Below are 20466 nucleotides of genomic sequence, written 5' to 3'. Positions count from 1 at the left end.
CAAGTTGTGAAAAATCTCAGTAGTATTGTGGTAAAAGTTGAATCTTCAACTATTTTGGGGGGTGGCATGATGTTCAATTTTGTCTTGAAAATTGCTTGAGGACAAGCAATGAGATAAGTTTGGGATTGTGATCAGTCACCATTTATGTTATATGTTATGTCACTTATTCGACAAAAATCCAGGTAAACTATAAGACTTTGTTCTTAGTTGGTGGTCTTTTAGAAGGAGAATTGCAATCCAAAAACCAGCGAAATTTAAAATTTCTCCTTTAGTGATCCTTACGAATGGGCATGATCAGTGATAGAATCGTTACCTCTTGTGGCGATTGAAACCTTTGATGCAAATCTAAGGAGTGATCACGAACGTTGAATGGTGACAACGCCTCTACTCAGTCCACACAAACGAATTCCTTCAATCTCAGTGCTAGCTGCTACGAATGAAGGCTTTGAGTGAGAGAGAGAGAGAGAGAGAGAGAGAGAAACGAAATTTCATATGAATAAATGCTTCTACACAAGGGTTCTATTTATAGAACCACTTGTGTGGGCTATAAGCTAAAAAGCCCACTTAAGTGTTATCTTATGATATACCAAAATCACTTAAGCACGTGATACCTTACCATATTTTGTATTCTACTTAAGTGCATCGTACCTTACGATGTTCTACAATTCACTTAAGTGCACCGTACCTTACGGTGTTCCTTAGTTACTCTATCTCTCATCAATCCTTCCTTTTGTGTGTGACCCTGTAGATTCTCGCGACATAGATAATTATATTAAATCACGTATTTAACATAATAAACAGTGAGCGGTATCTAGCAACACATCACTGCTACCCAAGAAATGATAATAAAAGGTGATATGACAAATCCTTTTGTGATAATACTTATGTGTACCATTACCCTTTTGACCTTATGTCTATATTAAACACAAGGCATAGACTGTGTGATCCTTGTCCAGTTCAATATTGGGTCTGTAGACATTTATCCTGTTACGCAGGATGGGCAAATTCCATCTAGGTGATCCCCTGTCGCGCGCGGATCAAAAACGAGTATTTTTGACAAAACGTAGTTAGCGACAAATTGACTCGGATTATCGTTCTCACAAGGATTCTTGAATGAATTAACCAATGATAGTAACGATTAATGGGGTTTTGGTTGGTTTAGGATTCAATTAAAAAAAAGATTAAAATAAGTGATTATTGAAATAAGCTATAGCAACAATTTACTGATTCGGTTTTTGCCTATCATCGACTATCATAATTCCAACCGTAGATTAACTATTCCTATTCGATTATAATATCAACTGACAAGCGCAATTGATAGTATAAGTTGTATGTTCCTATTATCCGAATTAAGCAAACGGGATTAAGTTTCATGAATTAAGCAAACATGAATTAAACGGACTCGATAACGAATTAAGCAAACGAAATCGTGACTATAGTTAGGATCACACAATCAATCGGATTAAATCAATATAGCATATGTAAGTCGGATTAAGCAAACAAAATACATATATTAATATTGAAAGGAATAAAAAACTTGAATAAGAATTACTAAAATCTCAAGGTATCGGAACCCGAATACAGCAAATTGTTTGGATCGATTAGTTCTTCATGAGAATTCTTGCCAAAGCTTTCAAGTATTTCGTGAATAGTGATTTTTTCGTTTTTTTCCCCATGTTATGCGGCTGCTAGGTATATGGACAACAAGGAATTTGGTTTACAACCCAACTGGATCGAAAACATAACCCAAACCCAAAACTAATTACCCAAAACTTAATTAAAACTAATGCTGCAACTTCAACGACTTTTCTGGCCCTGCTACAGTCTGATTCAGCTCTCGACTTCTGAACAAAAGTTGTAGATCTTTTTCTTATCTTTCCATCGACTGGTAGCACGTCTCAATCCGATACTCCTAGCTCAAGATATGATTTTTCTCGCGAAAGTTGCTAATGCTGAAAATTAAATACGAAAATTAAATAAGTGCAAATATAACATAAATTATGAAAACACATTAAAACATAAAAATAATCAAAGCAAACCGAAGAAATGCTTGAGTACAAACATGAAAGAACGTGCATCAAAATGCACTGATCAAATTCCCCCACACTTGAACTTTTACACTCCGAGCAAAATGAAAAACAAAACAAAACACGACACATCAACGGTTACTCATTCTAGGCTACAAGTCATCTTCGGTTAAGTTTGCTTCGATGGGTACTAATCTTGCACACTAAGGACATTGTAAGAACACTAATCCACCGTTGTGCAGACATAAACCTCCTGAATACACAAATCAACTCGAATCATGTTATTATATTAAAGCCTAACTTACTCATCCTTCTTTGGCTCTTTTTCATTCAGGCGCAATCACATTAAGCCCGTTATCTCCACACACTCATAGCAAGGCGACCGGTTAGTGACTCTGATCCTTTTCTACACAGGGTTCTGGTACTTAAGTGGCATAACCCTTTGCTTATTCAGTTGTAGTTGCGGGGGATCGGACTGTAATCCGCCCTACCAAGTTCAGCACCAGAAACCGCTGAACCAACTGACAATTTTTTTTTCTTTGAAGGTTCTACATCCGTTGGGTTAAGTGACCGGGTGAGGGTTACCAAACTTACAAGGTGCATTCCTTTATTTTTTCTCTTTTCTTTTTCTTTTTCGGAACACTCACTTATATTCATCGGCTTCCCTGCGTAGAGTGTGTGTGAGATGGTGCTGACTGCTGAAATAAACTACTCAAGAGCTGTCAGAGAATGAGAATTTAGGGCTAAAACATAATAAGAATTCGAATCAATTTCCATATGCAGGAGACTTACAGTGTTAAAACAATACCGATCTTGTGAATTTTTCCCAAGTCTCCGCAAACTAATCTCAAATTATTCTATAGCCTAAAACTTTCAACAAAAATGCAATTTTTTTTTATTTTTTTTTAGAAAGAAAACAAAAACAAAACAAAACAAAGAACAAAAACAAAGAAAATAAAGTATTCCCTCCCCTACACTTAAAATATGCATTGTCCTCAATGAAAGAAACAAACATAAAATAAGAGAGAGAAGAGAGAGGAAAGAACACACCCGAGTAGTCAAGGAGAATAGGTGATCACATAAGCAGCCTTTCGCAAAGAGATATATTCTACATTTTCTTCTTCCAAAGTGGGGCTGTCATGTAATAGCTTTGGGTAATGTCCATTGAACTTGAAATTTTTATTAGTATCTTCGCCTTTTATTCCAGGATCAAAGAATCTTCTAAAAGTAAAAGTGTCAAATGGACACGTGAAGGTGATCTGATCTGGAATGTCAGCCAATGTCCAACCAAATGCCTTTTTATGCTTCCTTAAAACCTGCAAAAGCTTATTTTCTTGATCGAAATCAAGGTTAGAAGAAATTATAGCCGGTAGTTTTTCATTCATCTCTAAATAAGCATATTTCATATTTTCAGGAAGTTGCTTCAGCTCGAGGGAAGGTGGTTGCTCAATAGAAGGCGTGTTTGGGGCAGTCGGGATGTCAAGAGCTTTATCTACATGAACAACTTTATTTGCAACCTCATCTGCAGTAAGAATATCAACTTGCAAGGCAGCCTCAATTTCAGCACAAACAGAGCAAATTTTAGTTTCAGTACAAATATCACAAGAATAAACATCATCAAAACCAAACAATGATGGAAAATCAGATGCAAACAAATCACTACAAGTATCATCAACAATTTCAGAAATCAAATCTATTTGAAAAACAGAATGTTCTTCCAAGGGTTGTTTCATGGCATCGAAAATGTTAAATTTTGTGACAATGTCACCAAATTCCATGGACATGGTTCCATCGCCAACATCAATTTTTGTCTTCGCCGTTTTCATGAACGGTCTGCCTAAAATGATGGGAGCTCTGCTTGTCTTAGCCTCTCCTTCCATGTCCAGAATGTAAAAATCTGCAGGAAAAATTAAATCGTTAACTTGGACAAGGACATCTTCAATTACCCCGGCGGGTCGAGCGTTGCTCCTATTCGCCAATTGAATGATTAAACATGTATGCTGCAAAGGGCCAAGATTAAGGTTATTATAAATAGAAGTAGGCATAACATTAATGTCCGCTCCCAAATCAAGCATGCAATTCTCGAATTTACTATCCCCGATGGTACAAGGGACAGTAAAAGTTCCCGGATCCTTCTGCTTTTGTGGTAAGAGCTGAGTGATGGCTGAAACATTTTTCTCGCCTGTAACTTTTTCAGATGGAGGCTTTGGCTGAATAAAAGCAAAAATATTTCTTCCCAAGTTAACTCTCTCACTTCCTTTAATCCTCCTCTTATTTGTACACAAATCCTTCAGAAACTTTGCATACTTAGGAACTTGTTTAATTACATCAAGAAGCGGAATATTTACAGCAACTTTTCTAAAAACATCTAATATCTCTCTTTCCTTGATCCCCTGTCGCGCGCGGATCAAAAACGAGTATTTTTGACAAAACGTAGTTAGCGACAAATTGACTCGAATTATCGTTCTCACAAGGATTCTTGAATGAATTAACCAATGATAGTAACGATTAATGGGGTTTTGGTTGGTTTAGGATTCAATTAGAAAAAAAGATTAAAATAAGTGATTATTGAAATAAGCTATATCAACAATTTACTGATTCGGTTTTTGCCTATCATCGACTATCATAATTCCAACCGTAGATTAACTATTCCTATTCGATTATAATATCAACTGACAAGCGCAATTGATAGTATAAGTTGTATGTTCCTATTATCCTAATTAAGCAAACGGGATTAAGTTTCATGAATTAAGCAAACATGAATTAAACGGACTCGATAACGAATTAAGCAAACGAAATCGTGACTATAGTTAGGATCACACAATCAATCGGATTAAATCAATATAGCATATGTAAATCGGATTAAGCAAACAAAATACATATATTAATATTGAAAGGAATAAAAAACTTGAATAAGAATTACTAAAATCTCAAGGTATCGGAACCCGAATACAGCAAATTGTTTGGATCGATTAGTTCTTCATGAGAATTCTTGCCAAAGCTTTCAAGTATTTCGTTAATAGTGATTTTTTCGTTTTTTCCCCATGTTATGCGGCTGCTAGGTATATGGACAACAAGGAATTTGGTTTACAACCCAACTGGATCGAAAACATAACCCAAACCCAAAACTAATGACCCAAAACTTAATTAAAACTAATGCTGCAACTTCAACGACTTTTCTGGCCCTGCTACAGTCTGATTCAGCTCTCGACTTCTGAACAAAAGTTGTAGATCTTTTTCTTAACTTTCCATCGACTGGTAGCACGTCTCAATCCGATACTCCTAGCTCAAGATATGATTTTTCTCGCGAAAGTTGCTAATGCTGAAAATTAAATACGAAAATTAAATAAGTGCAAAAATAACATAAATTATGAAAACACATTAAAACATAAAAATAATCAAAGCAAACCGAAGAAATGCTTGAGTACAAACATGAAAGAACGTGCATCAAAATGCACTGATCACTAGGTCACTCATGTCCCTTAGCATACTTCGTGGAGTACCCATCAACTGTCTTTATGGTCATCCAGTTACGGACAATGTTTGATCAGCAATAAGGCACTCGACTCTACATCTAGGGTCCATAGTGGTTTCAGGTCAAAGGGTGGTATATACCATTATCACCATGAGAATAACTTATGACACTTTGCATAACATTCTATATAGTATTCTCATAGCGGATCAATCCAGTATAAATATTACTCTTAATATTCATACTTATGTTTAAGACTTGATAACTCCTCATCTATGATCCATGAGATGTGATCATCAGTCTATATACATAATAGTCTTAATACTTTAATGTTATCCCACTTCACAACAAATCTCGACTACGGATACTTTAGGAATAATGTCCTTATGTTTAATGGGATCTCATGATTAAGTCACACTTGCTACATTAAACGAACTAGCTATTCTATGGACTTTATTAAACAAACATAATAAAGAAAAATCCTTTTATTATTAATAAATAATTCGATACAAGTACCAAAAGTATTGGCCTCTAAGGCTTATGTCAACAATCTAACACTAGCACTAGAGCCAATCAGGCATACCCCTAATGCCCATAGATCTAGTATGGCCATCATGCTTCTGCTGCGCAAGAGGCTTTGTCAGTGGGTCAGCAATATTGTCAAGTGTAGGTACTCTGCATATTTTCACATCTCCTCGATCTATTATCTCTCGGATAAGGTGATAACACCTAAGTATGTGTTTGGATCGTTGGTGAGATTTAGGCTCCTTAGCTTGTGCGATAGCACCATTGTTATCACAATAGAGATCAACGGGATCCATAATGCTAGGAACTATGCCAAGTTCACTAATGAACTTTTTGATCCAAACAGCTTTCTTTGTTGCACTTGAGGCAGCAATATACTCGACCTCGGTTGTAGAATCAACAACTGTATCTTGCTTTGATTTTTTCCTACTCACAGCGCCACCGTTTAAGCAAAACACATAACCAGATTGCGATCTAAAGTCATCCTTATCTGTCTGGAAGCTAGCGTTGGTGTATCCAATTACAGCAAGCTCTTCATGACCTCCATATATCAAGAATGAGTCCTTAGTCCTTCTCAAATACTTAAGGATATTCTTGACAACTACCCAATGAGCATCATCGGGATCAGATTGGTACCTACTCGTTGCACTTAAAGCATACGAGACATCTAGTCGAGTACATAACATGGCATACATGAGAGATCCTATTACAGATGCATATGGAATCTTATTCATGCGATCCCTTTCTTCTTTAGTTGAAGGGGATTGTTTTTTTGATAGACACGTGCCATGTTGCATAGGTATGAATCTTTTCTTGAAATCATGCATATTAAAGCGTCTCAGCACTTTGTCTATGTATGTACTCTGACTTAGGCCAAGCAGTTTTTGTGATCTATCTCTATAGATCCTGATTCCTAATATATAGGTTGCTTCACCTAGGTCCTTCATAGAAAAGTATTTCCCCAACCAAGACTTTACTTATTGTAGGGTAGGGACATCGTTTCCAATGAGTAATATGTCATTTACATATAATACCAGGAAGACGATCATGTTCCCACTAACCTTCTTGTAGACACAAGGCTCATCTTCATTCTTGATGAATCCATATTATTTTACTGTTTCATCAAAACAAAGATTCCAGCTTCTGGAAGCTTGCTTCAATCCATATATTGATCTTTGTAACTTACATAACTTTTGGGTTTCTTCTGTTATGTCAAATCCTTCAGGTTGTGTCATGCACACATCCTCAAGAAGATTCCCATTAAGGAAAGCAGTTTTGACATCCATCTGCCATATTTCATAATCACGATATGCAGCGATAGCAAGTAAAATCCGAACAGATTTAAGCATTGCAACTAGTGAAAAAGTTTCATCATTGTCAACCCCATGAATTTGTTTATAGCCTTTTGCAACTAGTCTTGCCTTATAGGTATGTACCTTACCATCCATGTCAGTCTTCTTTTTGAAGACCCACTTGCATCCTATAGGGTTAACTCCTACAGGAGGCTTTACCAAGGTCCAAACATGGTTTGTGTACATGGAATCCATTTCAGATTTCATGGCTTCTAGCCACTTCTCATACTCGGCACCAGTTATGGCCTCTTGGTAGGTCACGGGATCATCTTGATCCATGAGTAATACATCACCTTGATCAGTTATGAGATATCCATATCTCTCAGGTAGGTGATGTATCCTGCTTGACATACGTTGGTCTTGTTCTACTTGAGCAGGTTGCTCTTCCACAACTACTTGTGTTTCATGCTCTAATTCCTCCATAGGTGCATCAATGCTTTGTGATTCTTGAATTTCTTCAAACTCTACTTTCCTCCCACTGATTCCTTTGGAAATAAAATCCTTTTCTAGGAAAACTCCAGTTCGAGCGAAAAACATTTTGCCCTCAAAAGGATTGTAGAAGTAATACCCTCTTGTTTCTTTAGGATATCCCACAAATAAGCATTTGTCAGATTTGGGCTCAAGCTTAGTTGAAATTTGTCATTTCACATAAAATTCGCAATCCCAAATCTTCATGTAAGACATATGTGGTTTCTTACCACTCCATATCTCATATGGTGTCTTCTCAACCTTTTTGGATGGAACACGGTTAAATGTGTAAGCTGCTGTCAATAGTGCATGTCCCCAAAAGGAGTTTGGAAGATCGGCGTGACTCATCATGGATCGGACCATGTCTAACAAGGTTCAATTTCTTCTCTCATATACATTGTTCCATTGGGGTGTTCCAGGAGGCATAACTTGGGATATGATCCCACACTCTTTCAGATGGTCATCAAACTCTAGGCTTAAATACTCACCACCTTGATCTGATCAAAGAGTTTTAATATTCTTACCTATTTCGTTTTTTACTTCATTCTTGAATTCCTTGAACTTTTCAAAGGACTATGATTTGTGTTTCATTAAATACACATAACCATATCTACTGAAATCATCAGTAAATGTGATGAAGTACTGAAAACCTCCTCTGGCTAGTATGTTCAATGGTCCACATACATCAGTATGTATGAGGGCCAAAAGATCATTAGCTCTTTCACATTTTTCTGTGAATTGAGACTTTGTCATCTTTCCAATTAAACAAGATTTGCATGTCTCATATGATTCATAATCAAAAGAGTCCAAGAGTCCATCTTTATGGAATTTGGAAATGCGTTTCTCATTTATGTGGCATAATCGACAATGTCAAAGGTAAGTTGGATTTAACTCATTAGATTTCATCATTTTAGTATTAATGTTATAAATAGGCATTTCAAGATCAAGGACATATAGTTCATTGTTCATTTGTGCATATAGTTCATTGTTCATTTGTGTAGTAGCATAGAATATATCATTCAAATAAATGGAGCAACAATTGTTCTTTATTATAAATGAAAAATCAAACTTGTCTAAACAAGAAACGAAAATAATATTCCTACTAATTGCAGGTACATAATAATAGTTCTCTAACTAAATTATTAAACCACTAGGTAAAGTCAATACATGAGTTCCTACAGCTAAAGCAACAACCTTTGCTCCATTGTCAACTCGTAGGTCAACTTCACCTTTTGCCAAATTTCTACTCCTTTTTAGCCCCTACACATTGGTACAAATGTGAGAACCGCATCCAATATCTAATATCCATGATGCAGAAATAGATAAATTAATTTCAATAACAAAAATACATGAAGTTAAAGTCTCTACTTCATTCTTCTTATCTTCCAGGTACTTTGAGCAGTTTCTCTTCTAGTGTCTGGTCTTACCGCAATGGAAGCAGGTGCCTTCCTTTGCTATGCCTCCACTAGGCTTCAAAGCAGAAGCAATGGGTTTGGGTTTGACAACTTCCTTGCCTTTCCCTTTATCACTTTGCTTGGTGGATCTTTTGTTCTGTCTCTTTCCATTTCCGATCATCAAAATGGACTTCCCTTTTGACTTCAGATTCTGCTCAGCAATTCTTAACATGGCTAGCAGTTCAGAAAGAGATTTGTTCATATCATTCATATAGAAATTAAGGACAAATTGACGGAATCTATTTGGCAACGATTGCAAGATCATATCAGTCACAAGTTCCTTTCCGAGGGGAAAGCCCAACCTCTCAAGGTTCTCCACATATCCAATCATCTTGAGCACATGGGGACCTATAGGGACTCCCTCAGCTAACTTGCCTTGAAAAAGGACTTTTGAAACTTCAAACCTTTCATGCCTTGGTTACTTTTGATAGAGCATATTAAGGTGTTCGATCATATCGAACGCTGTCATATTCTCATGTTGTTTTTGCAACTCTGAGTTCATGGTGGCTAGCATGAGGCAAGCAGTTTCATTGGTATCATCGACATGCTTCTTATAAGCATCTTTTTCTCCCTTAGGTGCAGAACTAAAAGGTTCCTCTTCAGGAACAGGTTTCTCCAAGACATGTAGCTTTTTATCATGTTTGAGGATAATCCTCAGATTTCGGTGTCAATCTAGAAAATTTATCCCAAACAATTTTCCTTTATCAAGGATTGATCGAAAAATGTTGTTAGAGGTGTTTGTTGTCATGGTAATCTAAATGAAAATATAAGTATCGATAACATATTTAATTAGACATTTAATTAAATATGCTCCCACTATTTTATTCAAAACAAATGACCCTCACCATTTGATTCGGAAAATCCCGTTGGAAGATTTTTTAGTGGATCAGGATCCACATTTCACTTTGTTTTAAGTCCGCGTAGGCGGATTACACAAAATTAAGTTATTTAGATAGGAACTTCTTCCAATTGTATCTAATACAACTCTCGAATATTTTAGTTGAGTGAATAACTCCTTATTTCAATCCATCACATGGATCATTTCCAAATCTTGCTTCTAAACATATATAATCTTATTATAATTTGTTTAATTAAGTTTGACCCATTGTTTTAACAATTGGATATTACAATTATCCAATCGCAGCTTACTAATATAGAATATGCACCTCGCGTAGGCGAAACCTACATTATTCGATACTAGTCTTTATGAGTGCTAAAACTTAGAAAGCATAAACTTAATATTTAATTTGAGGGAATTTGCAATTATTCTAATCTCACCGGCTTATATATCATATAAATCATCTCTCAGATGCATCAACATACATTCACATGCATCAACATACATACAAAATGAAACAGTTATGGCCCCTAGCGCAATTGTTCTCTCAAGCCAATGAGAGAACCTAAGCTAACCTAATAACGATCTAAGTTTCTCCAAGCAAAATCTTCAAGATTGTCCTCCTTCGATATTGTATTCTTCTCTTTCTTCATACCATTACATTACATAAAAGAAACTCATTTTACATACGAGGGAGTGAGATGAGAAAAGAAGTTACATTAAGAGATTAAAACATAGGCACGACACGCATATCATATTTTAAAATTCCAAAACAAAATAAAGGAAAACTAAGGTCATAACCGATCACCACAAGACAATAATAATAAACACATTATTATTATTAATTTAAATTTTGTTAATTAAATAAACCAAATTAAATTTCGGGGACCGGTCACACTACGTAGAGTTAGTCGGGGGTTCCGTTGCCCGACGCAAAATTTTAATGAACAATTCATTTGAAATCGACGTCGTTTTTCGCATCAACACTTGATACTTTAAAGCACAACTCTTGCGCAGTCACAACCTTAATCGCATAACTCTTTGACAACATAATCATTGTACCGTCATGAACCCTAATGCAGCAATTTCATACCGTCAAACACACCTCGATCGTTAATTCAGTATGATTGATCAACACGTCATTGCTTCACCATACTAATGTCGGATCAAGAAGCAAATGACCATTGATCGCTCAAAGGAAAACAACCATTAAGTGTTTGAATGAACGAAACAGAAACAATATATCATATATACCGTATTTTGCATCAGAATTACTTATATCATATATATAATTTGATCGATCTCAATTGTGTAACCTATGGGCAATCGATGTATCGTTGTTTCACCTTACTAACCCCGTATTCCGAAGCATAGTCAACATCAATCATCCAAATCGTACACATATGATGTCAAATTTAATTACTCGTTTAGTCTTTGATTCATTCTGTTTTTTAATTGTATTATTACAGATAATACAGAAAATAAACAGTTATCAGATGCATGGTTTCGTAAGTGGCTATGATACCACTGAAGGAGAATTGCGATCCAAAATACAACGAAATTTAAAATTTCTCCTTTAGTGATCCTTAAGAATGAGCATGATCAGTAATAGAATTGTTACCTCTTGTGGCGATTGAAACCTTTAATGCAGATCTAAGGAGTGATCACAAACGTTGAATGGTGACAGCGCCTCTACTCAGTCCACACGAACGGATTCCTTCAATCTTAGTGATAGCTGCTATGAATGAAGGCTTTGAGTGTGAGAGAGAGAAACGAAATTTCATATGAACAAATGCTTCTACATAAGGGTTATATTTATAGAATCACTTGTGTGGGTTGTAAGCTAAAAAATTCACTTAAGTGTATTTGGCCCATATCTTATGATATACCAAAATCACTTAAGCATATGGTACCTTACCATATTTTGTATTCTACTTAAGTGCGCCGTACCTTACGATATTCTACAATTCACTTAAGTACACCGTACTTTACGGTGTTCCTTATTTACTCTATCTCTCATCAATCGGTCCTTTTGTGTGTGACCCTGTAGGTTCTCGCGACATTGGTAATTATATTAAATCACGTATTTAACATAATAAACAGAGAGCGGTATCTAGCAACACATCACTACTACCCAAGACACGAAAATGTCATGTGATCTGACAAATCCTTTTGTGATAATACTTATATATACAATTACTCTTTTGCCCTTATGTCTATATTGAACACAAGGCATAAACTGTGTCATCCTTGTCCAATTCAATATTGGGCCCGTAGACATTTATCCTGTTACGCAAAAAGGGCAAATTCCATCTAGGTCACTTATGTCAATCAGCATGTTTCGTGGAGTACCCATCAACTGTCTTTATGATCATCCAGTTACGGATAATATTTGATCAGCAATAAGACACTCGACTCTACATCTAGGGTCCATAGTTGTTTCAGGTCAAAGGATGATATACATCATTATCACCATGAGAATAACTTATGACACTTTGCATAACATTCAATATGGTATTCTCATAACGGATACATCCAGTATAAATATTACTCTTAATATTCATACTTACGTTTAAGACTTGATAACTCCTTGTCCATGATCCATGAGATGTGATCATCAGTCTATATACATAATAGTCTTAATACTTTAATGTTATCCCGCTTCACAACAAAGCTCGACTACGGATACTTTAAGAATAATGTCCTTATGTTTAATGGGATCTCATGATTAAGTCACACTTGATACATTAAACGGACTACCTATTCTAGGAACTTTATTAAACAAACATAATAAAGAAAAAAAACTTTTATTATTAATAAATAATTCGATACAAGTACCAAAAGTATTGGCCTTTAGGGCTTACACCGACACTTTTTAGTCAATTTCTTTTATCGATACTTAATTTAACTGTTTCATTATTTTTAAGTGTCATTTCAATTTTTCGCATTTTACGCTTTGGTTGTGTGTCTTTTCTGTGTTTCAGGTTCAAACAGGTAGTCAAGTACTGTCAGATGTAGAAACCAAGGAGAAGCGCAAAGAATTGTAAAAATGTTCCCATGTTCCAATAGGCCTGCTACGGCCACCCGTAGCACCGACTACAGACCATAGCATGGAGTTCTGAATCAGATGAAATAACTCATCCAAACAGGGGCACATTACGGACACTCGTAACACCTGCTACGGGTCGTAGTGGAAGGTCTAGGACAGAAGCCCAGATTTCACAAAAGACAATGGCCTGCTACGGCCCGTAGTAGGAGGCCTGGACAGAATCATCAGAGACAGTGGCCTGCTACGGCCACCCGTAGCACGACCTACGGGTCGTAGCAAGCATGCGTGCAAAAAGTCTCATATTATCAAAAAAGAATTTGTGAATTTAAGAAGATGCTTTGTCAAGGACGAGCCCGCTTCTACCTTCACTATAGGTCAAAGCAAAGCTTCTATCGCGTCTAGGACTGTGTTAACACGACCCAAGACAAAGGATCATAACAATTTGGTATTTATAGCCAATGGGTGACGCGAATTTAGTATTAGCTCTGAAGGAATCCATCGCACACATGACAACAAGGCAGACTCCTCTATAAGAGCAGATGACAGCCAGGCAACTTACACTAGAAGAGCAAATTGCTAACCTATCCATCGTAGTTCAAGGAGCGAATAATTATTCAAGAAAAGACAACTTAGAAGATGGAAGAAATAATAGTGACAACAATAACGCTCTCAGAGACAAAAACAACTCGCAAATGGGGGAAGGCATGATTTTGCGCTATTCTAAAATTGAATTCCCACTTATAATGGGACAGAGGACCCATTAGGGTGGCTGAGGCGATGTGACAGATTTTTTATAAACCAAAGAATTGTTGAAGGAGACAAGGTAGAATTTGTTGTGTTTCATTTGATAGGAGAATCGCAACTATGATTTGATCAAATGGAAGAAGAAGAAGAAGAAGAACCCATAATGGGGTGGAAACGTTTAAAAGAAAGTTGTCATATACCGTTCAGACCACCTATGAGCAATAATCCATTGCGAGAACTCGCCAACCTCAAGCAAACTGGATTTGTGGATGATTATCAACGTCAATTTCAGTAATTGCCTACTAGAACCCATGATCTTAAGCCTAAACAACAAGTGGACTTATTTAGTGTTAGGATGATTAATGAATTGCGGATAGACATTGAACTTCAACAACAACAAAATTTCAGAGTTTCTATGAATATAGCTAGAGCATTTGAACGCAAACTGTAGTGCTCACGAAACCAGAAGGCGAACATACCCCAAGTGTTCCATGGCAAGGCATTACCTATCCCCAAAGCAGCTTTTTGCAATAGAATAAATAGAGGAATTAGAGAATTGCTAATTCAGTGGGAAGGATATACTCCAGACGATAAAACATGGGAACCTTTCGATCAATTTTGTGAGACTTATCCTAAATTTTGAGCTTGAGGACAATCTCAATATCGAGAGGGGAAGTAATGATATCGACCTCTAATTATGCTAATTAGGATTTATTATTTTATTTATTTTTAATAAGTTAGTATTTAGAATGTTTAAATTTAAATTTCATTATTTTTAGGATAAGATTTAGGTTAAAACATAATCTACCTGTTGACTAGGATTGTTATCATTTAAATTTAAATGATAGTAATTTTAAGGAAAAGTAGTTATTGACCTAATTTAATCAGGGATTCTTATTCTACTGTAAGTCTATTTAACGCCATTCATATTAGCAATAAAATTCATCAATAATTACTATCAAAAAAGTATTTGTGAATTTAAGAAGAGGCTTTGTCAAGGACGAGAGCCCGCTTCTACCTTCACTATAGGTCGAAGCTAAGTTTCTACTACGTTTAGGACTGTGTTAACACGATCTAAGACAAAGGAACATAACAAAACCACACATTCAAGAACTACATTTTAACCAAACAAAATTGGTATTGTCTCTTTATCGGCTTAAGGTCTCTAAAATGGTAGACAAAAATTTATTAGATTTGTTATCTAAGATGATTTCTAACAGGTCAAGGAAAGAAGCAAAATTCTAGCTACAATCACATGAGATTTTGGCTTGCCAGAAATAAAAGCATCTTTGAAAACACTATCATACCTGTTGAGAAGACTACAAAGCAAGCTATCCCAGTTCTTTGGGAATTCTATCACAGTAGTGGCTTTTCTTATTCAAATTTTCTTTCTAGTAGCTTGTAGAACCCATCTTCTCCTCCGTGCTAGAAGCCCCTTCCTCCTTCATTTTCAAGGCACGACACAGGTGGAACGATTTCAAATGAATGCTTCCAGGGGATTTGGTTTTCATTATGAGAGATGATAAAGGATCTGTCATAGCCATTACAACAAAAAGCTCGAAGGGCAACATAGATGCTAAGGTTGCGGAAGCTATGGGCATTTGGGGTGGAATTCCTTTTTGCTCTGGATTGTGGTATTCGAAACTTAATTGTAGGAAATGATAACCAAACTGTGATTACAGCAAACCTAAATCAGAATAGGGCCATTTTGGTTGAATCTTCTCATTCTGAAATTTCCATATTATGGGGCCAAAGTGGTAATGTTTCAATAAAAGATAGAGTATTGGCGGTCACTATGGATGAGAGTGATTTAATGTGCTTGGGAAATGGGAATAAAGGCGATGATGAAGTCTCTTAAGAAAGAAAACTGAACAACTATATCACAGATGAGAGAAGGATTTCCCTTCCTGCTCCCCTGACGAGGTAAGCGTTGAAAACTCCACATCCTTGAATGTAATCTAACAGCCAGATGAAGGCATGATTTCACTTTGGCAGTCTAATCAACCTATGCGCCTGAAAAGTTCTAAGTAGTTCCCATTTGGAACTATGGAACTAACAGCAACATGTAATCTTTATCCATTGCACTCTCCCTGAATATCCCTCTGCATTTGATGCACGCTTAATGCAGTATTTCAAGTGATGAGAACTGGAAAAAAAGAAAGAAATCTGGTGTTATTTAAAATTAAAATAGAATAAAAAAGGTATAATATAGGATGGACTTTTTTAGTTGATAACTGAAATTAGATATAAATTGATGTGTGACCAGTATTTGATATCACGCAACTGTACAAATTTGACAAATCAAACTATATATTACTATAATAAATATTTCATCATTTTTTACCTAACTGCAAGTTGTTCGCTGCAGTGGCATGTGATTATTCACTAATCGAATTGCCAAATTTGCATTTAGAATAGTTAAGTGTTTGGCGAAAACAGACGTGCAATCAAAACGGAGGGGAGCAAATAATAGATAAAGGCGGAGAAGAGACATATATTTACTAAGAAAATGGCTGAGACCAAATTGAAAGAAGATGAAAACTAAACAAATTATTGTATCTTCAAATTGAAAGCTGTCAAAGATGCAATAAACATTATAACTCAAGAAAATATCATATATGTTGTTATATACCCAGAAAGAGATAGTGAGAGAGTACAATAATAATGTGTTAATTGTTAGGTGGAGTTAGTTGTTAAAGATATAAATGCTCTCTGACATACCATATCAAAGAGAGAGATGGAGTTAGCTCTTAAAGATATAAATGCTCTTTGATATACCATATTAAAGAGAGAGAGAGAGATGATGACTCGAGTTTATTTATTAATATCAATTGCCTTTTATAATAGTTAGTATAATGAGATAAGGAATTGAAAAAGAGAACAAGAAATATAAAACCAATTGGCTTTTATAATTGGTATAGTAGGCTGCTAAGGAATTGGATAACAGAAAAGGAAACACAACAAACTAAAAAACTATGATAACAAGTAAGTAACTAAAAGACTAATGATCAAAACATTTAATATTAACCATGAAACTATGATGGACATTTTGTTTATATAATTCTACCAAATCATGTTCCTTGACTAGCTTCCTTAAAAATTGGGCTCTTTAATTTGTTAAGTGTTGGAGAATAAATTATACATTACATAAATTGTGACTGTTGAAACAGTAATGGTCCCTTAAGCCTAACATGACCAAATGAAGTCTGGAAATGGATCAACGGATGCAAAACCACCACCGAATTAAACTTACGTTTCTCATTCCGTCATTTCAATATGTTTAAAAAAATGCTTATAAAGAAGCACCAAAAAAGTTACAAATATTGTACACCGATACAGCATGACCTACATTATTTTACAAAATAACATTTAAATAGAAGCATAAAGTCACCTCTATAACTAAAATACTCAAGGGCGTCCGTTATAGGATCTATGACCAAATATCTTAACAGACACAATTATGGCATTAACCCTCAGACCAAGACTGGAGGTTAGGTAAAGTTCCTCCAAAAGTGGATATTCCTAAGTTCGGATCCCTGACATTATAGGTATATTTGCCTAGAATCATGCAGTAAATATCTCCTGTCATGACTACGGTTGGGTAGAGTAATTCAAATATTTAAGTGACTTCAAAGTTCAAAGAACCTGCTTTATTACATTGTTTTTCTGTATTTTTGGGGAAACATTTGGGTTAACAATTTAATTGAGCACTTATTTTATATGAGAGCTTATTGTGTAGGTAGTATTTATGTATAAACTGTTTTTAAAATAAAGTAAAGAATGAGAGTAACTTCACACAAACTTTGTAAAAGTTGTTTCTAAAATAAACTGAAATAGCTTACAAGCATGTCACAAACTATTTTGATAAACTTTTCCAACCATTTACAAAAATGTTTTAAGTCATAAGATAACTCTGAGTAAGATTTTCCAAACACCCTCTCAAATTCAAGATATTATTCAATTAAGAAATAGAACAAGCATTTTATACCATGCATCGGACAAGTAATAATTAAGATAGGCACTAAATTACTCAGTCACCTTATCAGTTTGAGAATGTTGTATGACCATCAGTCCTCGGGTAGTTTGGGCATAGTGCCACACTGCCGCCTATGCTCCTTATTTGAACCTCCTGTAAATAATTCCATGCACCTCCTTGTTAGCAATTGCAAGAGATTTATAAACTGAAGTTTTCAAATTCACTGTTCACTTACAAGACTATCACTAGAAAAGGTGATTGTGATGATATATCTTTAATTTATTTTAACTAAAAATTGGTCAAAGGTGAACAAAAAAAAGCAAATGATAGAAACAACAACACAAACAAGACTTACAATTGTGACATAAAAATAGTTCTGTTTCTCCAGCATCATTTGTCATGGGAAATGGGCCTCAAACATGTTTACTGTCATTATTCATTAGTAATATATATTACCATATGTCTCTACAAGTACAATCACCATTAACAAATCTGTGGTATCTGTTGACATCCCTCACAATAATTTCCCTATCTAAAACTCTAGTCATATACTTAAAAGCCTCGTGACAATCTTTACAAATCCTCAAATTCTTCACAATCCTTAATGCCTTACCAGGTGGTATAGATCCACACAATACTCCAAATGCAACCGCCAACTTCTCGCTGTGATACCAAAGAGCTTCTTTGCTCTTTTCTTCCCCAACATTATGCAACAACTCATCCCAAACTGGAACGTATCCTAACTTCTCAATATCCCCCATCAACTCTTCCAACTTGTGATAAATCTCCACTGACCTCTCGTGCTTCCAATCCCCTGCCACAAAAACATGAACTTTCCCCTGCACCTCAATCCAGCTCCTCCCTCCTATCTTCTTCACCCTCCTATCTTTCATCATTTTCCTCAACTCCGCAACATCATCCCACCTTCCAGCAGCCGATAACATATTAGCAACAATAACAAAAGCAGAATCATCGTGAGGCTCTAGTTCCAATACCTTCCTAGCCATAACCCGAGCTTTATCAACCGCACCATGGTATGCACAAGCAGATAGCAAAGCTCGCCAAACTGCGGCATCTGGCTCAAAAGGCATTGTTGATGCTATCCTCTCTGCACGCTCCAATTGTCCAACACGGGCCACTCCCCCCACCAAACATGTATAATGCTCAAGAGTTGGTTCCAAACCATAATCCACTTTCATCCTATTCAACCACACATCAATCTGCATAAACATCCCAGCATTATATAGGGACGTTAGAATCGCCAAAAAACTATACTCATCAGGCACAAATCCGTATGTTTTCATAGAATCAAACAACTCAAGAGTAGATTGACAATCTCCTTGTTGTGCATAACCAGCCAACATTGCATTCCAACCCACAACATTCATACAATATATATTATCCTCAAAAACCTGTCTTGCATCGTTCACAAGACCCGTCTTACCATACCCGTGAACAAGAGAAGTGCCAACCACAACATTCAAATCAAGGCCAGCAACAACAGCATGCGCATGAATAATCCTACACTGCTCCAGTGCAGCAAGCTGAGCAGCAGCACGTAGAGCCCCAGAAACGCTGTGTACTGTAGAATCAAAACCCTGACATCTCATGTCAGCAAAGTGAAAAAGAGCGTCTGAAAAGCAAAAATTCTGAGCGAGAGCAACAATGATAGCGGAGTAAGATACATTATCTCTGTGGGGAGTTTCGTCGAACACTTTGAGTGCGTGACTGGGAAGTCGGCATTTGGAGTAAAAAGTGAGGAGAGATGAAGCGGGAAAAGGGTGGTGAGAGAGTGCTAGTTTGAGGGAGAGCGCGTGTAGAGAAAGGCCAAACGAAAGGGTGTAGAGGGAGGCGCAGGTGGCAAAAAGGGAGGCGACGGTGCGGTGGTTAGGGAGGGTGGAATGGCGAAGCATGGAGAGGAAGTGGTGGAGGGAATGGAGAGTGTTGGAATGTGCGGTGATGAGTGCGGTCCATGTGACGACGTTAGGAGAGGGGATTCGGTTGAAGAGGGAGAGAGCATAGGATGAGAGGTTGGATTTGAAATACTGCGTTATGAGGTTGTTGAATACTGCAATGTCTGTGACGGTGGATTTGAGGACCCGAGCGTGAGTTGCACGGGGATCGGAACTGTTGTTGTTGAGACTGAAGCTCGAATGGGTTGATCCTTGGTTATCATAGTAAGCCATCACTGATTTACAATGTTACTAGCTCACAACTAGTTAAAGAAGATGATGAATTATGATCCTCGCACTCGCACTTCCCAAGCGGTGAAATGCATGCGTTGAGATCTTGTGTCAACCTTGCACACAATTTTTCTACTGTTCGGCAAACTATGGTTTCAAAGTACACTTTATATATATATATATATATATATATATATATATATATATATATATATATATTATATATATATATATATTCTTTACTTTTCTCATCATCATTATTAGGCATTTTTTATTAAAATATCCCAGATTTTGAAAGAAAAAAATCCAAAATAATCTTGACTTTAAAAAAATTCTCAATCTATCTCACTTTTAAGAGGAGGCGTCAATCTAATTGGC

At 36.3% G+C, this 20466-nt stretch overlaps 1 protein-coding gene across 5 annotated transcripts; it reads right to left on the bottom strand.

Annotated features, from left to right (window-relative positions):
• Nucleotides 1-1651: 1651 nt before the first annotated feature.
• LOC127106925 (pentatricopeptide repeat-containing protein At4g33170) lies at nt 1652-20228 on the bottom strand. Of its 5 annotated transcripts, none has more exons than XM_051044217.1 (4): nt 18261-20228; nt 17968-18058; nt 15237-16075; nt 1652-1952 (listed from the first exon to the last, which is right to left on the bottom strand). In XM_051044217.1, exon 1 carries the CDS (start codon nt 20089-20091, stop codon nt 18358-18360), a length of 1734 nt encoding a protein of 577 aa, XP_050900174.1. In that variant the 5' UTR covers nt 20092-20228; the 3' UTR covers nt 1652-1952; nt 15237-16075; nt 17968-18058; nt 18261-18357. The 5 variants fall into 5 exon arrangements, with proteins under 5 accessions (XP_050900174.1, XP_050900173.1, XP_050900176.1 ...); XM_051044216.1 differs by lacking the exon at nt 1652-1952 and adding an exon at nt 4960-5349; XM_051044219.1 differs by lacking the exon at nt 1652-1952 and adding an exon at nt 8933-9104.
• Nucleotides 20229-20466: the final 238 nt, after the last annotated feature.

This window comes from Lathyrus oleraceus, chromosome 7 (genome assembly GCF_024323335.1).
Source record: "Lathyrus oleraceus cultivar Zhongwan6 chromosome 7, CAAS_Psat_ZW6_1.0, whole genome shotgun sequence".
Classification (NCBI taxonomy): Eukaryota; Viridiplantae; Streptophyta; class Magnoliopsida; order Fabales; family Fabaceae; genus Lathyrus; species Lathyrus oleraceus.
Note: the sequence above shows the minus strand (reverse complement) of the source record. Positions and strands in the feature narration are given on the sequence as shown.